At 32.3% G+C, this 18,351-nt stretch overlaps 1 protein-coding gene across 19 annotated transcripts in view; it reads right to left on the bottom strand.

Moving 5' to 3' along the window:
* Window positions 1-312: 312 nt before the first annotated feature.
* Window positions 313-18,351, bottom strand: part of NBEAL1 (neurobeachin like 1) — a 312,588-nt gene continuing 294,549 nt past the window's right edge. For 13 of the 19 annotated variants that reach the window (XM_077154746.1, XM_077154761.1, XM_077154756.1 and 10 more), the window contains 4 exons: window positions 14,060-14,176; window positions 13,496-13,657; window positions 12,004-12,152; window positions 7,456-10,149 (listed from right to left, as the gene is read on the bottom strand). In XM_077154746.1, coding sequence (XP_077010861.1) covers window positions 9,873-10,149; window positions 12,004-12,152; window positions 13,496-13,657; window positions 14,060-14,176 — 705 coding nt within the window. In that variant the 3' untranslated portion in view covers window positions 7,456-9,872. Of the gene's footprint in view, window positions 7,380-7,454; window positions 10,150-12,003; window positions 12,153-13,495; window positions 13,658-14,059; window positions 14,177-18,351 lie in introns of those variants that run through there. The other 6 variants (XM_077154757.1, XM_077154760.1, XM_077154763.1 and 3 more) reach the window with 3 other exon arrangements.

Below are 18,351 nucleotides of genomic sequence, written 5' to 3'. Positions count from 1 at the left end.
ATATATGAAAAAAACTATATATTATATATATATGTATATATATATAATATATATATGTATATATATTATATATATATGTATATGTATATATATATATATGTATATATATGTGTTATATATGACTAAGGAAGAAATTCTACTCGTGAGAAAGGAGCAGTGACCAATTTGTTGCTTAACAAATACCATATTCAATCCCTTGCTTAAGTCAAATAACTTAGCCATGGCTAAGTTCCTATCAGTCTCTTATGAGTTGAGAATTACAAGTCAACTAAAGAAAGTAACATCACTTTTTTTATTTGAATCAAACCCATTTTCATATAGAAAATTAATTTATTATGTACAAAATAAATGTACATTCTTAAAAACAGAATACAAATTTTCCAAGGGAATAAAAAAGTGCAAAATTTTCAATTATTTTCAATCATGCTATACAGAAAGACATCAAACATCAGATCATATACACACATTGACAATTATTAAAGCAGCATTCAAGGCAACAAATAAACAAAACATACACCTTATGTTTTAATTTTAAAACGGTGAGGAAGGAAAGAATGTATTGCACCAAGTTAACAGTAATGTCATTATAATGAGAATATTAATCAAAATTAGGTGTTTCATACTTCCTTATTAAGTCTAAAAGTTGCTTGACTTCAAAACTTTTTTTTTGGCATACAAATATCCATTGAGTCACAGTTTGCACAGTTAATAATTAGATATAAATAAGGCTTAACATTTTCTTCTACCTGGTCAATTGCAGAATAAATGAAAAGGTACATTTTCAAATAATTACACAACTTTTTGCATCCTTTAAATATATAGGTAGCAGCACAATTTCCAATACTTCTCCTTTAAAGTAGCTGTTTTGAATTTTCAGCTTCCCCCCTCTGACTTGCTTATGCATATACATACCTTCAAGTCACTGTCACCCTCTATGAAAATGCTGAAATGCTTCTATTTACTGTGGGTCCCAAAAAAGCTGACAAAATAATTGAATCAAATATGTTTGATATTTTTCTGCCATAATGGATTCACTTCCACAGCAATGATTCTGACAGAATATGGCTGTCTAGCTATGTCTCCTGATTACTTTTTTCTTTTTCTTTTTTTTGCCTCAAGTCTAAAAGAGCAAATACTTGGAGGAAGGAAAGCCATAGTTGTTAAGAGTTTCTGAGCAGAATAGACTAGCACATAAGCAAAAGCCACAAAAAATTTTTGGTGGTGTTTATGAGTCACAGTCTTTGATAGTAGTTAAAAGCAGAACAGGGGAATCTAAAATGTAAAAGATATTCAACAGTAAGATCTACTTTAAAATGTCATAATTGTCAAAAAAAAGCAAAGAAACTATTATAATAAAATCACTAAAAAGTTATCTAGGAAAAGTAATGAAAATTCCAAAGGAAGAAACAATATTTCCAAAGGAAGATTTTTTTTGATCCCTATATATGAAACCAAAAGGCTAGAATTGTTTTTTGGTTAAGTCTCAGCACTGACAGCTCCCTAGTAGAAACACTTTTAAAAGTGTTTATTGATGAATATAAGGTTTTTTTTTCATTCTCAAGAGCAAAATAATTATGTCTATCACGCAAGCATTTTTTTCTTTCAAAATGCAAGAGTAGCATTTATAAATTTGTGGGTTAAGTCCATGACTAAATCTTAAAATACATTGCTTAGATAGTATGAGAAAATATTTCCAAAAGAAGTAACATCAAAAATAGCATTTTAATGTTGACTATCACAGAACCTCTAGTTTGTCATATTATGTAGAAATATATTATTACCAGAATAAAATACCAAATATCCAATTGGAATAAGACTTTTAAAAAATATCTTATATTTTAATCAATGAAATATAATTTTATTTTTCAATCTCAGCTAAGTCTTAACTTTTCCAATGGCATTACAGATAGAAATAGTTATAAATAAATTAATTTAAAATAATGAGTTAGCCATCATACTATAAGTGGAAACTAAATACACACACACCAAAGCATCACTAACAGCCAACTTTGAAAAATGAATAGGTAATTCTTAAAATGACAAAACTGTGCTGTTGTTATTGTTATTACTTTCATATTTGCAAAACAAGGTTCCAAGGAAATATTACAACTATACTATAGAAAACAAATGTTGAATTAATGACTTTCTACTTGTCTTCTTCCTCCTGAATTTTCAGTTCATATTAAGATTATGGGCATTAAGACAAAGATAAATACTGTTGTATCTTCATCTTTTACTTTTCACTAAAGCCATTTGCTTCAAAGGTCCATATCCTCCAAAGTGTTAGAAATCACCACATATGACAAATGTCACTGAGATAATATAAGGAGATGTGTCTGATGAATTATTGCTATTTACCAGAAAAGTATCTGATAAACTAGACACATTTACATACTGAAGAAAATCATGTAACTTTTATACTCTACTATGGCCTTTTATTTTTAACTTGGATAACTGAATCATTTCCAATTTTGCCTAAGTATTTTAAATGTCAATGCTTGTATTCCCTGTAACACTAAGAATTTTCATAAGAAAAATTAAAGATTATTTCTATACAGAGGCTTTGCCTATAAAAGTCATCAGAAGTATTACTAATGCTAAAAAGCATTAGAAATAGTCTTAGATTATAAGCTTCAAGGCTACAAGAGATCTAATTCTATGTTCTAAATTTAGCATTTAGGTACTTAAGCTTTTTCCTTATATTTTAAAATGTTATCAAAGTCAAACGTGCAAATATTCAGTGATAGTCATTAGGAATAACATTAACAAACAGATACTTTTTTGGGGGGCACGTAATAGTTAAAATTTTCAAATAAGAAAGGTCTAAAGAAGGTTCATAATAAAAATAATGCAAGTGAAAGGAAATGTGGTTGCTTCTAGAGCATGCAAAATGAAGATAATAATGCTATTCCAAACAAATTTTGGACAAAATGTTTCTAAGGATAATAAGCCTATCTTTTAATAAGTCTGGGAATATAATATCTGATTTATAAAAATCAATGAGTATAATTTCTATAGAGGCAAATATTTTAAGATATATAATAATCCTAAAACATTTTTATTTTTTTTTTACCAAGAATGTCAAATAAACATATCCATAATAGTGCCTAGATACTAGTAAATTTATAAAACTCCATGGACAAGTCTGATTTGCACACTTAACTAAGAAACACTGGCTTAGAAATGCTGGACTCAAATTAAAGAAGACTGCAGCCAAGAAAGCATTTTAACCAATACTGTAATGATGACTGACAAACACTATACTGTTGTTTGCTAATGTCATCAGGTAAACCATCACCAAGTCTCCGATAAATACAGGAAAGTCCTACAGAAAATTCCTTTGGATGGAGTTAAAGTTTGGAACAAATCAAATGCTGAGTATAAATGATATGTGAATTAGGCAGATATGAGAACATACTTGCTGAGTGTGATAAAATTATTTAAGATTGTTCATTTATTGGGAAAAGAATAGTTTCAGTTATAGAGAGGAACAATAATTAGGACAAGCTATGAGCCTGACTGGTAAAGAAAAAAATATGAGATTAGATTTACAAAGGAAAAAATATATTTCATTTTTTATATCCCAGTCAAAAATTGCATCCTTATCCTGAAGACAGTTTAAGAACTTATTTATAGAAGACAGGCTTAATGATACTTTGAGGAGACTTACCTTTATACAACACACACATGCATACACATGTTGACATGATATATGATTTAGCATTTATATTATTTTTATATTTAAGAATCCATGCACTTGTAGCTTTAAATAGGAAAGATGGGAAAGACAATGATACTCATTCTATAAAAATAAGTAAAGAAAAGGAGCTAACCTTTTAAAATTCAATTAAATGATTTTGACTAGTGATTTACCTAGTAATAATAATATAAGATAAACTTAAAGGCAAAGACCATGTGTCTTTGTCTAAATACAAATGTGGCATCTCACTTTGCAAGTTTTTTTCTGCCTATTCCTATTCAAGCAAAATACAAATAAATCTCAAAATTCAATCTTCAGATCTAATTATGAATGTATACCCATTCCTCTCAGAAGCATAAAACTGATTCTCGATACCAGGTCTTTGAAAGTTAGTTGTTATATTGTCTAAATAGAGAAAAAGATAAATCTTCACTGATGTGCCCTGATAATGACAAGATAGATACTTGGTGTGTTTTCTCCAACAAAAGGATGCACTTGACCAGGAAATTAATAGAAAGAAATTTCTCCATAGCTGACATGAGCTACAACAGGCTAAAAATAAAGACTAAACCAACCAGCCAGCTTCGTTTTTACAGTTACCTTATTTTCATGCCCTGATCTATTCTGCCTTCTCTCCTCTAGTTTATATAAGTAATGACAGAATACTATTGGGGAAATAAAGTCTCTTTATTCTCTAAATGAGAAAAGCTATTATATGTTTTAATATTTGATCTCACTTTATAAAAGTAAATTCATTATTTTATCGTAATTTTTGCCCTATCACAGGATGCTGAGATTTTTATTCACCTTATCTCCAGTGTCAAGAAACAAAAGCAAATGAAAAAATTCTGCAAAGACAAAAGATTTTATAACAGCTGGGATGAGATATTATAATCATCAACTGAAAGGTTCACCTGTTATTCCATTTTAATGATACTGCTAATTTCTTTCATTATATGATATAGAAACAATTTCTACAGATAACATTGGAATACATAAGAATCCCCCAAAGTGTACCTTTCCGTTAGTTTTATCTAGAATTTTTTTATTCAGTGGGCTATGCTGTTTAAAAGAGGAACATATCACTCAGCTAATAGTTTCTAATGTATTTATGTATTTTAAGAGATAACTTATAAGTTCCATAGACTGCTGCTAGTATTCTCAAGACTTCTTTCTCCTTTGCAATTCTGTATGTTTGGTTTTACTAATATAAGGAATAATTACCCTATACTGAACATATAGTCTGATCCTAAGTAGGATACCTCTTACTTTGTTGATACCTCTTCTGCGGTCAACAAAGCTTCTTCCTATATGAGCTACAAAATTAGTACTGTGTGCTCAGCTTCTCCATCTAAAAAGCAGCACAAAAAACAATGTAAATTTAGGAATCTTTCTGAATAAGCTAAGTTAAAGTTTTTTGTACCTTATAAGCATCCAAAACAATTTCCAAAACCTATATTAAGTAACCTTAAAAAGAAAGAAAATATAGAAGGAAATTTTATATTAAAATCTCTGGATGCGGGGTGCAAGGGTAGTTCAGTGGTAGAATTCTTGCCTGCCACGTGGGAGGCCAGGGTTCAATTCCCAGGTCTGTGCACTCCGCCCCCGTTCACCCCAAAAAATCTCTAGATGAATAAGCAAAATAAAATTTTCCAAAGTTTTGACAGTTTTTAAAAAAATCAGCATTCTATAAACCAAAAATCAATCATGTTTGTTCTGCTGTCTTGAAATCTCCTAAAATGTAAAGTAAAAATTAAAATAAAATGAAATAAACTACTAGAAGCAATCTCATTCATAAACTATAATTACCTGTTAATTTGCTTTGAGACTTTTTCAACAGAAATTCCTGAAGTCCTCAAAATGGGAAACTTTCACATTTGCATATATTCTATTTTATATTCGTGTATCAGTTTCAATATTATTTCTCTAAAACTTAGCTATTATTTGCTGTTTGATATACAGGATTTTATTTGAAAGAAACTTTTTCTATTAAGTTTTTATTTGTCCTGACTCATAACAAACAAATTTATTTAAAGATTTTCCCTAAAAAAGAATTCTTTACTTAAAAATTCCTTACTCAATCACAGATTATAAGGAAAAGGGCCCTGAATACTACACTCACAAGGAGAGAAGAATTGCAGAGAGGAAATTTCTTCTACACACAATTGAGAAAATGGGATGTGAGGAAAACCATGATTTGTGGCATAAAAAAGATTATTTTTAAAGAAGCTGTTATCATAAAAAGTCACTCTTAACCCTTTTTTTTTTGTCACTAACACCTTTAAAAAGCATGAAGCCATTCTCTCTTGAAAAATTCAATTAACATATAAAAATTTTCCACACAATTTCAGGGGATACACAAATCTTCTCAAATCCATGGAATCTCAAATTAAGAACATTTGTAGTTGTAAAAGCTCCCTAACCTAACTCCAAAGAAGACTTTATGACAGCACTTTAAGAATCCCTTCAAATTCCAAATTAAATCAATCAGCCTTTTGCTTTAAAATCTTGAATAATAAATGTATAATATATTTAGCTATGCATAATAATCTGTACTCCTGAAAGTTATACATAACACAAAATAGAAACGTGTATTTTTAAAAATTACTTTATCAAAATTACTATTGTAAGCTATGCATATCTTTAAAAATTAATCAGTGAAATCCTAAATAAAAATGTAATAGATTTGGGTATTATTGCTAACTTCTAATTTTGGGGTAAAAGCATACTACTTGCTTAGTGAAGGAAATGACAAGAAATTTTGAACTTTGCAGATATGATTGTGCTACAAATGCTACTGTCAAAATCACAAAAAGCATTTTTGCTTAATTATACTGCTAATGAAATACATCTGTAAAATGTATCTCTAGTTTATCTTTTTCCTCATCAACCTTTATTATTTAAATATAATAATACATCTGGGTAAATTCTCAGAATAGTTAAGTAATAGTGGAAGGAACCAATGTTCCATTTTCAATATTCTTATTTTCATCTTATCATGCAAATCTGGAATTTATGCCGTTTTAAAAATCCAAATACACACCAGATGTCTTTAAAATATTACCTTCAATCAGCAGTTCCATAAATAAATGGATCATTTTTTATATGATGGTCAGTAAACAGGAAAATGATTAACTAAAGAATGTATTAAAAAACCATATCTCTCAACTGTCCCAACATCTGCACTCTTTTTATTAGAAACACCTTAAATTTTGTTGTTTAGTGTAATAAGCAAATGATATAAAAAACTAATTTCTCCATTTTTGGAATTTTGTTTTAAAAAATGAATTTAATGATCCTTAGGAATGGGCCATTACATCTAATCCATTGTACTTTTTCAAATACACATTAATTTAAACTAAAAATTGATGAGATTGAATTTAATAATGCTAAACAGATTTTTAAAGTGGATAATAACCTACATCTTTATAAACATCTCATACCAAGTATTCATAATCCCTAACTGTTTTTCAGGGATAAAAGCCCTGAAAAATTGATGACAGTTGAGAGGTGTAGTTAAAGTGACAAAGCAGTAAATCAAGTTTCAGTTATCCATGGCAGAAGATGGAAATAGCAATCACTTGGACTCCTGAGTATTATATTCAGTTTCTCCAGCTGAAATCTGGCTGAGTCGCTTGCTAGATCCCCACAATTTTCGAGAAAGTGGACCTGAACGTGTCTGTTTAAAGTAATCCAGAGAAAAAAAGAATAGATGTTAAAGAAAAAAAAATTTTTTAAATCAATATACAAGCCATTGATTTTGTAGAATGCCAAAAAGATAGGTTTTGTTAGCAGAATCATAAACATTTTAAAGATTCTTGATTAATAATAATAGTAATGATGAAAGGTTTATATGTTGATTGTCTTTCAGTTGAGAAAGGTTTAATTTCAATGTGGAAATTCTTAAATTAAACATTCCAGTGATGTAAAAATTAACAGACTCCTTATTTTATGTCTTAACAGAAATATGTATCACTTCATTAAAATAAGGTTCTTAAGCTATACTTAATCTAGCTAACAAGAGACATATCTTTGAGATTGTCTTCTCTTAACACTTGTAGTACTATTAATGTTAATCAAAAGAATAAAAAGAAAGTAAAATGATAGTTAGGTGAAAAGAGCTTTCTTTTTTTACATGGGCAGGCACCAGGAATTGAACCCGGGTACTCTGGCATGGCAGGCAAGCATCCTTGCCTGCTGAGCCACTGTGGCCTGCCCGAAAAGAGTTTTTTTGATAAGAATTTCAAAAGATTACATTTCAGTATATAATGCAAAAAGTAACGTAGAAAAAAATATACTCTTTGAAGGTAAGAATCACATTTTGTATACCATTAAATTTGCACCATCTACCACACTTCCCAGCAAACAAATATCATCTAACTTTTAATCAAGTCAGTGAATGCATGCCCTTTTAAGAGAGCTTATACATTGAGGTTGGGGGAGAAACCCACAAAGGAAACATTTTTATTCATGATTCCTCTGCCACCCTCTTTAAACAGTCACTTTTCTAGGGTACATTTATTGGAGTGATTAAAGAGAAAAACAAGTCTCATGCAAAAATACCAGAGTGGCTTTGGCATACTAGCTTTACATTTTCATTTCCAGATATATTTTCTGAAACATTATTTCCACTAAGTTATTACTACCTTAACATGTCTTTTAAAAATATGATTTTTACACTAACAGTGTAGTACATAAAACTGACACATGATATAAAAATACACGTCAATGAGGATTTTAAGCCTTTAGATAAAAATAGTCTTGAAATGTAAAGAAATATTGATGTATTAAAAATTCCATACTGCCATATTTATAGAATGGATTATGTTTTAAATAGGTGAGATTCTAAGCATCCTGTCATATTATTTACTGAAGTCCGATGATATATTCAAAGATGCAATGCAGTAAAGATAGAAAATATCTTGATTCAATATCTATATACAATTCAGATTCTTTGTATTGTAAACTACAGAAAAGTTTCAATAAGGGTAAATTATCAAGATATTTGATAAATATTATAAAATATTAACGTAAGCCTATAGAATGAAGCTGCTTAAAGTGCTTTTCTGCCAATCAACTTTTTAAAGAAAATATATGCATGTAATGGTCATTTAATTAAAAGAAAAATTCAGTAAAATTAGAAACTGACAAATTGTCTAAGAGGAAGGAAACACATTTAAAAAGGCAGTTGAAGAAACCATAAAAAGTGAAAACACTCAAAAGAGTAAAGTCTGAGCACAGTTCTCATGAAGTCACACTATCAGAGGGCAGTATTCATTTTGGAAATTCATTGATCAAGAAACTCAATTAGTGTTGAATGGAAACATACTTGAAATGTTTCAAATATACATATAATGTTTCTGGCATTGTTTGTGAACTATTACATCTGAATCTAGATATTGTTGCAGGTCACTTTTATTTAATAAAACCTCTCCTGTTTAAATAATATCCTGAAAAAGAGTATAAGGACTAAAGATATCTTAAAATATTTATAAAACAAAAAGATTCCCAAATAGATGTATTATAACCACTGACAGTGAGATAGTAATTCTTCTTTGAAACAACCCCTACAGATGTCACATTGTTAATTTCTCAGAGAAGACAGATGGTGACTCCAAAAATTTATAATGCTAATCTGAATCTATGTAATAAAATACATTTTCTAGAAGAATCACTAAATCACTTGGAGAAGACCACTAAATTTTCTTAGGACAAGTGTTAGATTTATATCTGGGTAATTCAGTAATTGACACAGCAATAGCAAGTATATTTACAATAATTATAAGAAATTCAATAAAGATAAGCCATATTATCTGGAGATCTTTTTTTTTTTTTACATGGACAGGCACTGGGAATCAAACCCGGGTCCTCTGGTGGAGATGTTCTTATTTCAAGGTACAGAAGTACAACTGACATATAGTCATTCTGTGAATTTGTGAATAGTAAAGTAAATAGTTTTATTGTTTCAGCATATATTTCATTTTTTATAAATACTTTTTGTACAGAAATCAAAGTAGTGGTCTTGAATGTAGATTTGGAAAGAGAAAATAAAATAATTTTCTTATTCATATATGATAGGTAGAAATTGACAAGTAGGTGCTCTCAATTGTATCATAATATATCATATATTATAAAACAAATATTATTCATATAATAGCTTTATTCACTCTTTTCATTTACTGTCCTTTGAAAAATGAAATTTATTTTTTAATCTGTTCATCCATAATGGTGGCATCTGATTCAGATAGAATGAAGGAGAACCAAAGGAATCTCCAACAGTGCGGTAAATGGATTTCTTGATGCTAAGTTTTACCTCAGCTGGCTTGCCAACACCCACCACAATCAATTTGCCATCTTCTAATCCTACAAGAATGTGGCTGTATTCTTTGGTTACACAAACACAGTGGATAGGCAATCTCATGGCTAATGGGTTGACGCTGAGATTCAAACTAGGAGAGAAAAATATAGACATAATTACAAGAATGAAAGATCCACAGAATTTATACCTGGAAGATAATGATCATCTAATTCTGCATTCTAATTTTAAGTAGAAACTTGTATTCAGAAAATTTAAATGACTCACACAAAGTTTCACGTTCATGGCATTATTTAAAATACTTGATAAATAGATTTTTTTCTCTAAACATCTACTTTCCTAATAATCATATATAATCAAACAATAATATTAATAAAGCGATCATCAACCCAATATATAAAAAATCTCTATAGAACCTTAATCTCTCTTCAATTTTCAGTCTATTCTATTATTATGACTCCTCTTTTTGAGCCATCATTTATCTAAGGCAAATAGCCCATGTGTGTTCGCTAGGTAAAAGGATGCTTGTGGGAATAGAGGCAAGGTGGGAAACAAAATGAGGAGGAAAAGAGTTAGGTAGAGTTCTACCTCGATATTAACTACAATCTTGCCCTTCATGTCCACAAACAGGTGAAAATAAAGTTCTTTTACTAGTCACCATCCTCAGAGCCTCAGATCATCAGGGGGCATTTATTCAAGCCTTACTTTGACCTTATGTCTGAAATCAAGCATAGTATATACACCACGCTCATTGCTGTCCCTATATCTTCATCCTTTATTTTCTCTGATCTTGCCTATCCTAACCTCATGAAGAAGGCATTTCCTCTCTCTATACATTTCTATTCCCACAAATCCTTTAAAGGCTCCTCTGGCTATTCTGATCTCCAGTAATCCTTAATGGCTTCAAACTCCTCTTGTACACAAAATCACATAATTAATCTAGTTTTAAAACTGCTCTCATTAAAACACAAGTATTAATATTTTCCCAGCTATTCTAAAACCCCTCAAAGTCAGCACTTTGAATAAGTGAATATGAATAAGCAGCACAGTACAGACTACATAGGGCTCTTATTAAATGCTTTTCACTTGGTTGATTAATGTGTGCACACATATGTACAAGGGGGGCACATTTGGGAAAGGATTTACACATAGTATTTGGGAATATTGCCCATAGTTAGACTGAATTGCTGAAATCCGATGACTTTTCTAATTAGGGATTCTCTTAAAAGTTCCTTGTAACCAGGGCTTTAAAAGAAAATGTGGAGTCATTGATCTACCACAGGAGAAAGAATGACAAAAATGAGAAATTAAAAACAAAAATAGGGAGGGAATTTTGGTAGAGAGGGGAATCTGATATGAATGCATAAAGATATAATACCCTGGACCAGGAAGTGATTTATAAAAAAGATTTTTTGGGGGTGCTAAGGTTAAATATCCATAACAGTTTTTAAAAGAAAAGAGAAGAAAAAAATGTATTTAGGCACATAGGGAAAAACAGCACTTTGTGGATATAAATTGTAAATATGAAGAATACTACATTCAAAATATATCCAGTATCCAAACATCTTTTTCCTTCACAGGATTAAATAACATAAGACACCCCTCCCCAATTTTATAATAAGACATACATCTGCATGGACAAATATATTAGTATCTATTTGTTTACAGTATTTTAAATATTTATTTATATATAGTATTTGTTTTGTAAAAATTCAAGCCATAATTTGGAAAAGTTTTCAAATCCATAATCCATCTTTGGTCCAATGAAGAATTTTTTGCTAGTTGTACATTTTTAAATATACATAGGTATCACATTTACTAAAGCTATTATACTTTAGCTTCCCACATTTTTTGCTCATAGTGCCAAAAGAGGCATTTTTCATAATTGATAAACCAAAAAATGTATCTTAGAATTCTGATTTCCATTCTTGGATGTAATTATTACCTCTTTTTCTTAAGTGATACTTCAATAACTTTTAGAATTTACCTGTGGAGTTCTCTAATGGACAAGAATCCTTGTAAGCTTCCCATGACTATGTGTTCTCCAATTATACATATGTCTGATACTTGTTCCTTTAGGTTTTGAGACTGTAGGTATTTGCCATTTATAGAAAACAGATGCAATGCATTCTTATCCTGCAAAGATTTGATGAAGAAAACTTAATGATCTCAAATAAAAACTGAGTTTTCATCTTGTCAGGTAAGGCTATGATGATAACACAATGATTACTGGCTTTAAAATTTTTGAATAAAAATATGGTTATATTTAAGGAGAGAATATGTAGATAACACTTGTGCCAGTTTGAAACTCTTATGTACGCCTGAAAAGACATTTTCTTCTAATGCAATCTTGTGGGGGCAGACCTGATTTTTGGTTTTGTTCTTTTTTTTTTTTGCGTGGGCAGGCACCAGGAATTGAACATGGGTCTCTGGCATGACAGGCGAGAACTCTGTCTGCTGAGCCACCATGGCCCAAGACCTGTTTTTGAGAGGGACCTTTTCATTAGGTTGTTTCCATGGAGATGTGACCCTCTCCACTCAAAGTATATCTTAACCTGCCTATTGGAGTCCTTTAAGAGGGAGAAATTTTGGAGAAAGCACAGATGCTTGGAGAGCTGGCACACAGAGCAGATGCCTGGAGATAGAATGCCCCCAGAGATGCTAAGAAAGGAGCTGAGAGACCCATTTTGAAACCAACCCAGAAAAGAAAGAATGGCCAGGAGACATCACCATGTGTTGTCTCATGTGATAGAGAAACCCTGTATAGGATTGACCTTTCTTTCCTCTTATTGATGGCTTGATAGCCACAGGATAGGATAGTGTAGGTATCCTCTTGCTGATGGCTTGATTTAGAAATTTTCATGGACTTAGAAGTGTAAATGTATAACATAATAAATCCCCTTTGTAAAAGCCAATCAATTTCTGGTATACTGCATTATTCCATTAGCATAGCATTAGCAAATCTAAATAACATTTAAATGACAAATATTAATTTTAAAAATCTTGCCCTGAAAAGGAGAATTAAATTATTTAACCCCCAAAATAATGCCCATTCTTAAAATTAAAAAAATATATATAAATTTTTTTAAACTTATAATTTTTAAAAAGCAGGATCATGGACAGGAAAATAAACATGTAAAACTCATGTTTTTTAAAAATTTTTACTCTGCCTTATGCAAAAAGAACTTAAGTTGGCTACAATTTCCACTTAAGTTTATGAGGTCTCACATGATCAGAGATCATTTTTGAAATCATATATTATATAGGCCAATAAGAAAATCTAAAATAGAGTACAAATGTTAAGCCAAGACTGTGGTAGAAGTCCACTTAATGGAAAGAAATAAACAACTGAAAGATGAAAGGAAAACATCCTCCTTAAACTACTCTTCTTCCCTTCCTCAAATGCCTCATGTATAACGTGGGGAGGGAAAGATAAGCTTACAGATATTCTAGCCCTATTGCATTAAAGTATTATATACCTTGACAGAAGTATTTTCTTCAATGCTGGAGTAGATGACAATATGTCCTTCCCAAGATATGGCCAAATTGGGAATGGTCAGTAGCAGAGAACTTTCACTTGGTGGTCGTAAAGTCCTCATGTACTGACCTTTCTGAATGGTATGTATAATCACAGTGCCATCCTACAAAGAGAAAACATTAGAAAATGAAAAAGACAAAGGAAAAGAATGGCAAAAAAGGAGAAAGAAAAGCTGGCTAGATAAAGAAATGTAGAAAAGGAACCAAGAAAAGGATTATTCTACCAAGGATACATATAACTTAGGAAAAATCCCAATCTTAAAATTTCAAATGGTATTTTACGTCACAGAATACCCTCTTCCCTTAACTAATAAGACTGATAAAATCTCAAAATAGAACTCAGTATCTTTTGAGCTTTTTCTTTCTCTATGACTATACTTTAGCAAAGTCCTACACAAATATGGCATAAAATGTTAAAGAATTTCCTAGAAAAACATTTTAAGAATAAATATTGCTCTTGAACTTGCAGAGAAAATAATTTGCGACTTTTAAAGGTAAAATCTTACCCTTGATCCTGAAACTGCCATGTCTAGCTCAGTGCTGATACCAACACTCAACACCTCATCTGTGTGTCCATACAAAATCTGAAAGGGTTTAGATGCTAAGCCCACTGGAACACCTCCCTAATATTAAAATAGAAAAATCAAAGGTAAACATTTTTTCTTACAGACTATTTTTAAAAACAAGGCATATACTGTTTTTAAACTGTCTAACACATTACAACAGTGCAATAGTGATACAAGTTGTAAAATACTTTTCCATTTCTTTGGGTTTTGCATATGATGGTTTTGCAACAGTCACTGCAGGTAGATTGAGTAAGCTTTGTTTTGTGTCTTTTTTAAAAACATGCACTCAATTAGATATGATTCGGAATAGATTAACACATCCTTTTATCATTATAGTTAGCAAAAAAAAAAAAATTGCCAGACGGTCCATACGAAACAGGATTTGCTGTAAGCTCAACCCAGGGAATTAACTGAAGACTACTGGCACTTGGTGCCACTGGGTCAAAGTGTCATCGTGTTGAGCTAAGTGTAAAGTGCATTAATAAGAGAGACCTGATTGAAGCCAGGAGCCATGCAGTACCAGCTGTGAAACCTCCATGATGTGACTTCACAGCTTCATTCTCAGACTTTTGCACATTGATTGGAACTGAGGGGGCACGTAGTCTTAGGTGGGTGTTCCTGGGGTATGGCGACCAACATGTCCTTGGGTTGCACTAATAATGTGGTGGATGATGTGCAGGGGCGTTGCATACAGGGGGCTGGAGTCCTGCATTGTGGTCCATATGGGCTCTGCTGTGGGGAGGCAGTTTGGGTACATAGCAGTCTGGTAGAGTTGGGGGGTGGGGAGGCTACAGTGGTACTATGGGATGGTACCATCAGAGGGAGAAGACACTTTGTAAGGTGTGCCAGGAGTAGAACCTGTTTGGAAGGTAGGATTTGCTCTGGGATACATGTTAGAAGAATAGGCAGGAGCTGCTACTGCTGCCCAGCCCATGGGGAAAACAATTGGAAAACCAATTCCATTGGCATTTGCACAGGAAACCCCAGAAGATCCAGAGCTTTAAAAAGAGTTCATGATTTCAAGAACTGGCTTTGGTGGTGAGTGGGGAGAAGGGCGGAATTTGGCTTGGGGGTGGGGCCAGGCAGAGATTGGCTTGATACAGGGCTTGGTCGGGATGCTGCCCAGGTCCACCATCTTAATTTTTCTCGCCACTGTGCTCCTCCACCAGGCCCACCTGCCTCTCTGCTGCCACATTCCTCCCATGTTGTTTTGGTTACTGGGACTTTGTAATAAGTTTTAAGATCAGTAAGTGAATTCTCTAAGTACATTCTTTTTCAAGATGGCTCTGGCTATTAAGACTGGCTTTTCCACTTCTGTAAAGAAGGCTTTTGGACTCCTGACTGGGATATCACTCAATCTATTAATCCCTTTTGGTAGACTTGACATCTCAACAATATCTAGTCTTCTGATCCATGAACAAGGAATGACCTTTCATTTATTTAGGTTTTCTTTGATTTCTTTTAACAATGATTTGTGGTTTTCTGTGAACAAGTCCTTTACATCCTTGGTTAGATTTATTCCTAGATATTTGATTCCTTTTGTTGTTATTGTTAATGGATTTTTTTTCTTGATTTCTTCTTCAATTTTATCATTACTAGTGTATATACACACTACTGCGTTTTAGGTGCTGATCTTCTCTACCCTATCACTTTGCTGAATTTATCAGCTCTAGTAGCTTTGTTGTGGAATTGTCAGGATTTTCTGTAAATAGGATCAAGTCATCTGCAAAAAAGGAAAATTTTACGCCTTTCTTTCCAAAAAAGAAATTTTTTCTTGCCTAATTGCTCTGACTTAAACTTCCAGCACAACACTGAAAAACAGTGGTGACAGTGGGCTTCCTTGCCTTGTTCCTGATCCTAGATGGAAAGTTTTCAGTCTTTCACAGTTAAGTATGATGCTAGCTGTGGGTTTTTCCACATGTACCCTTTATCATGTTGAGGGAGGACTCTTTCTAAGTATTTTTATCAAGAAGGGATGCTGGGCTTTATCAAATGCCTTTTCTGTGCCAAATGAAATGGTCATGTGTTTTTTCCCCTTCATTTTGTTAATGCGCTATATTTGATTAATTGATTTTCCTATGTTGAACCACCTTTGCACACTGGGATTAATCTCACTTGATCATGGTATATAATTCTTTTAATGTGGTGTTGGATTCAATTTGCTGGTATTTTGTTGAGGACTGCTGCATCTATTTTCATAGGAAATACTGGTCTGTTTTCTTTTGATATCTATATCTGGCTGTGGTATGAGGGTGATGTTGGCCTCATAGAATGAATTAGGAAGATTTCCCTCCTCTTCAATGTTTTTGAAAGAGTTTCAGGAGGACCAGTATTAACTCTTCTTGGAATACTTGGTATAATTCACCTGTGAAGACATCTAGTCCTGGACTTTTCTTTGTTGGGAAGTTTTTGATTACTGATTCAATCTCTTTACTAGTTATTGGTTTGTTGACATAGTATATTTCTTTGAGTCAGTATAGTGTGTGTTTCTAGGAATCTGTTCACTTAATCTAGGTTGTCTAGTTTGTTGACATACAGTTGTTTATAGCATCCTCTTGTAGACTTTTTATTTCAGTGGGGTCAGTAGTAATGCCCTCTTTTCATTTCTGATGTTAGTTATTTGTGATCTTTTTTTTCCAGTCTAGCTAAAAGTTTGTCAGTTTTATGGATCTTTTCAAAGACCTTCAACTTTTGGTTCTGCTGATTCAATTTTTTTCCCTTTACTTCATTTATCTCCACCCTAATTTTTGTTATTTATTTCCTTCTGCTCACTTACTTTGCAATTATTTTTCTAGTTCCTTCAGTTTTGAGGTTAGGTCTCTAATTTGAGATCTTCTTTTTTAATGCAAGCATTTAGAGCTTTATATTTCCTTGTCAGTGCTGTCTTTGCCACATCCATTAGTTTTTGGTATGTTGTGTTTTCATTTTCATTCACCTCTCACCATTTCCTAATTTCCCTTGTGATTTCTTCTGTGGCTCACTGGTTATTTATGAGTATGTTGTTTAATGTTCACATATTTATGAATTTTCCATTTCAATCTTTGTATTGATTTCTAGTTTCATTCCATTGTGGTCAGAGAAGACACACTGTGTGATTTCAATATTTTTAAATTTATTGAGACTCTTTTTGTGACCCAAGATATGAACTATCCTGGAGAATGATTCATGTGTACTACAGAAGAATGTGTATTCTGCTGCTGTTGTGTGAAGTATTTTATATATAATAATCTATTAGGTCTAGTTGGTTTAGAGTATCTTTCAAGTCTCTTCTATTTCCTTATTGACCTTATGTCTAGATGTACTATCCATTATTGAAAGTGATGTATTAAAGTCTCTAGTATCATATCAATGTAGAACAGTCCATTTCTCCTTTCCAATCTGTTAATATTTGCTTCATATATTCTGGGACTCTGCTCATAGGGGTATATATACTTATAATTGTTATGGCTTCTTGTTGGATTAGCCCCTTTAACAGTATTTAATGACCTTCTGTGTCACTTGTAACAGGTTTCGACATAAAATCTGTTTTATTTGATAGCCACCCCAGCTCTTTTTTTTGTTACTGCTTTCATGGTGTAATTTTTTCCATCCTTTCTCTTTCAACCTGTGTATTAGTTAGGGTTCCCTAGAGAAACAGAATCAACAGAAAACACTCACAAATATAAACTTTATAAAAGTGTGCCATGTAACTATGGGAATGTTGAGTCCAAAATTGGCAGGGCAGGCTGTGAAGCTCATGATTCCGATGGAGGGTCTGGATGAACTCCACAGGAGAGGTTCGCTGGCCAAAGCAGGAAGAAAGCCTGTCTCTTCTGAATCCTCCTTAAGAGGCTTCCAGTTAGATTAAGCATCACTCATTGCAGAAGACACGCCCCTTGGCTGATTACATATGGAATCAGCTGTGGATGCAGCTGACGTGATCATGATTTAATTCTATGAAATGTCCTCATCCTAACAGACAGGCCAGCACTTTCCAAACAGACAAACAGGTAATACCACTTGGCCAAGTTGACACATGAACCTGACCATGAAAGTCCACCCCTTGTCAACTTGGCAGCTATACATATCACCTTAAACCATACCTAATTTTTAAATAAAAAACAATAAAACACACATTTTTTTCTATCACCTAACAATACTCAACTGTCCTGCATATAACTGGAAACACATTAAATCTCTCCAGATTAGGGTGCAAGTCCTTGGGTAATATTAATTCTTAAACTTGATATCTT

The sequence above is a fragment of the Tamandua tetradactyla genome, chromosome 3 (assembly GCF_023851605.1).
Source record: "Tamandua tetradactyla isolate mTamTet1 chromosome 3, mTamTet1.pri, whole genome shotgun sequence".
Classification (NCBI taxonomy): Eukaryota; Metazoa; Chordata; class Mammalia; order Pilosa; family Myrmecophagidae; genus Tamandua; species Tamandua tetradactyla.
The sequence above is the reverse complement of the archived record's forward strand: the minus strand, read 5'-3'. Positions and strand labels throughout refer to the sequence as shown.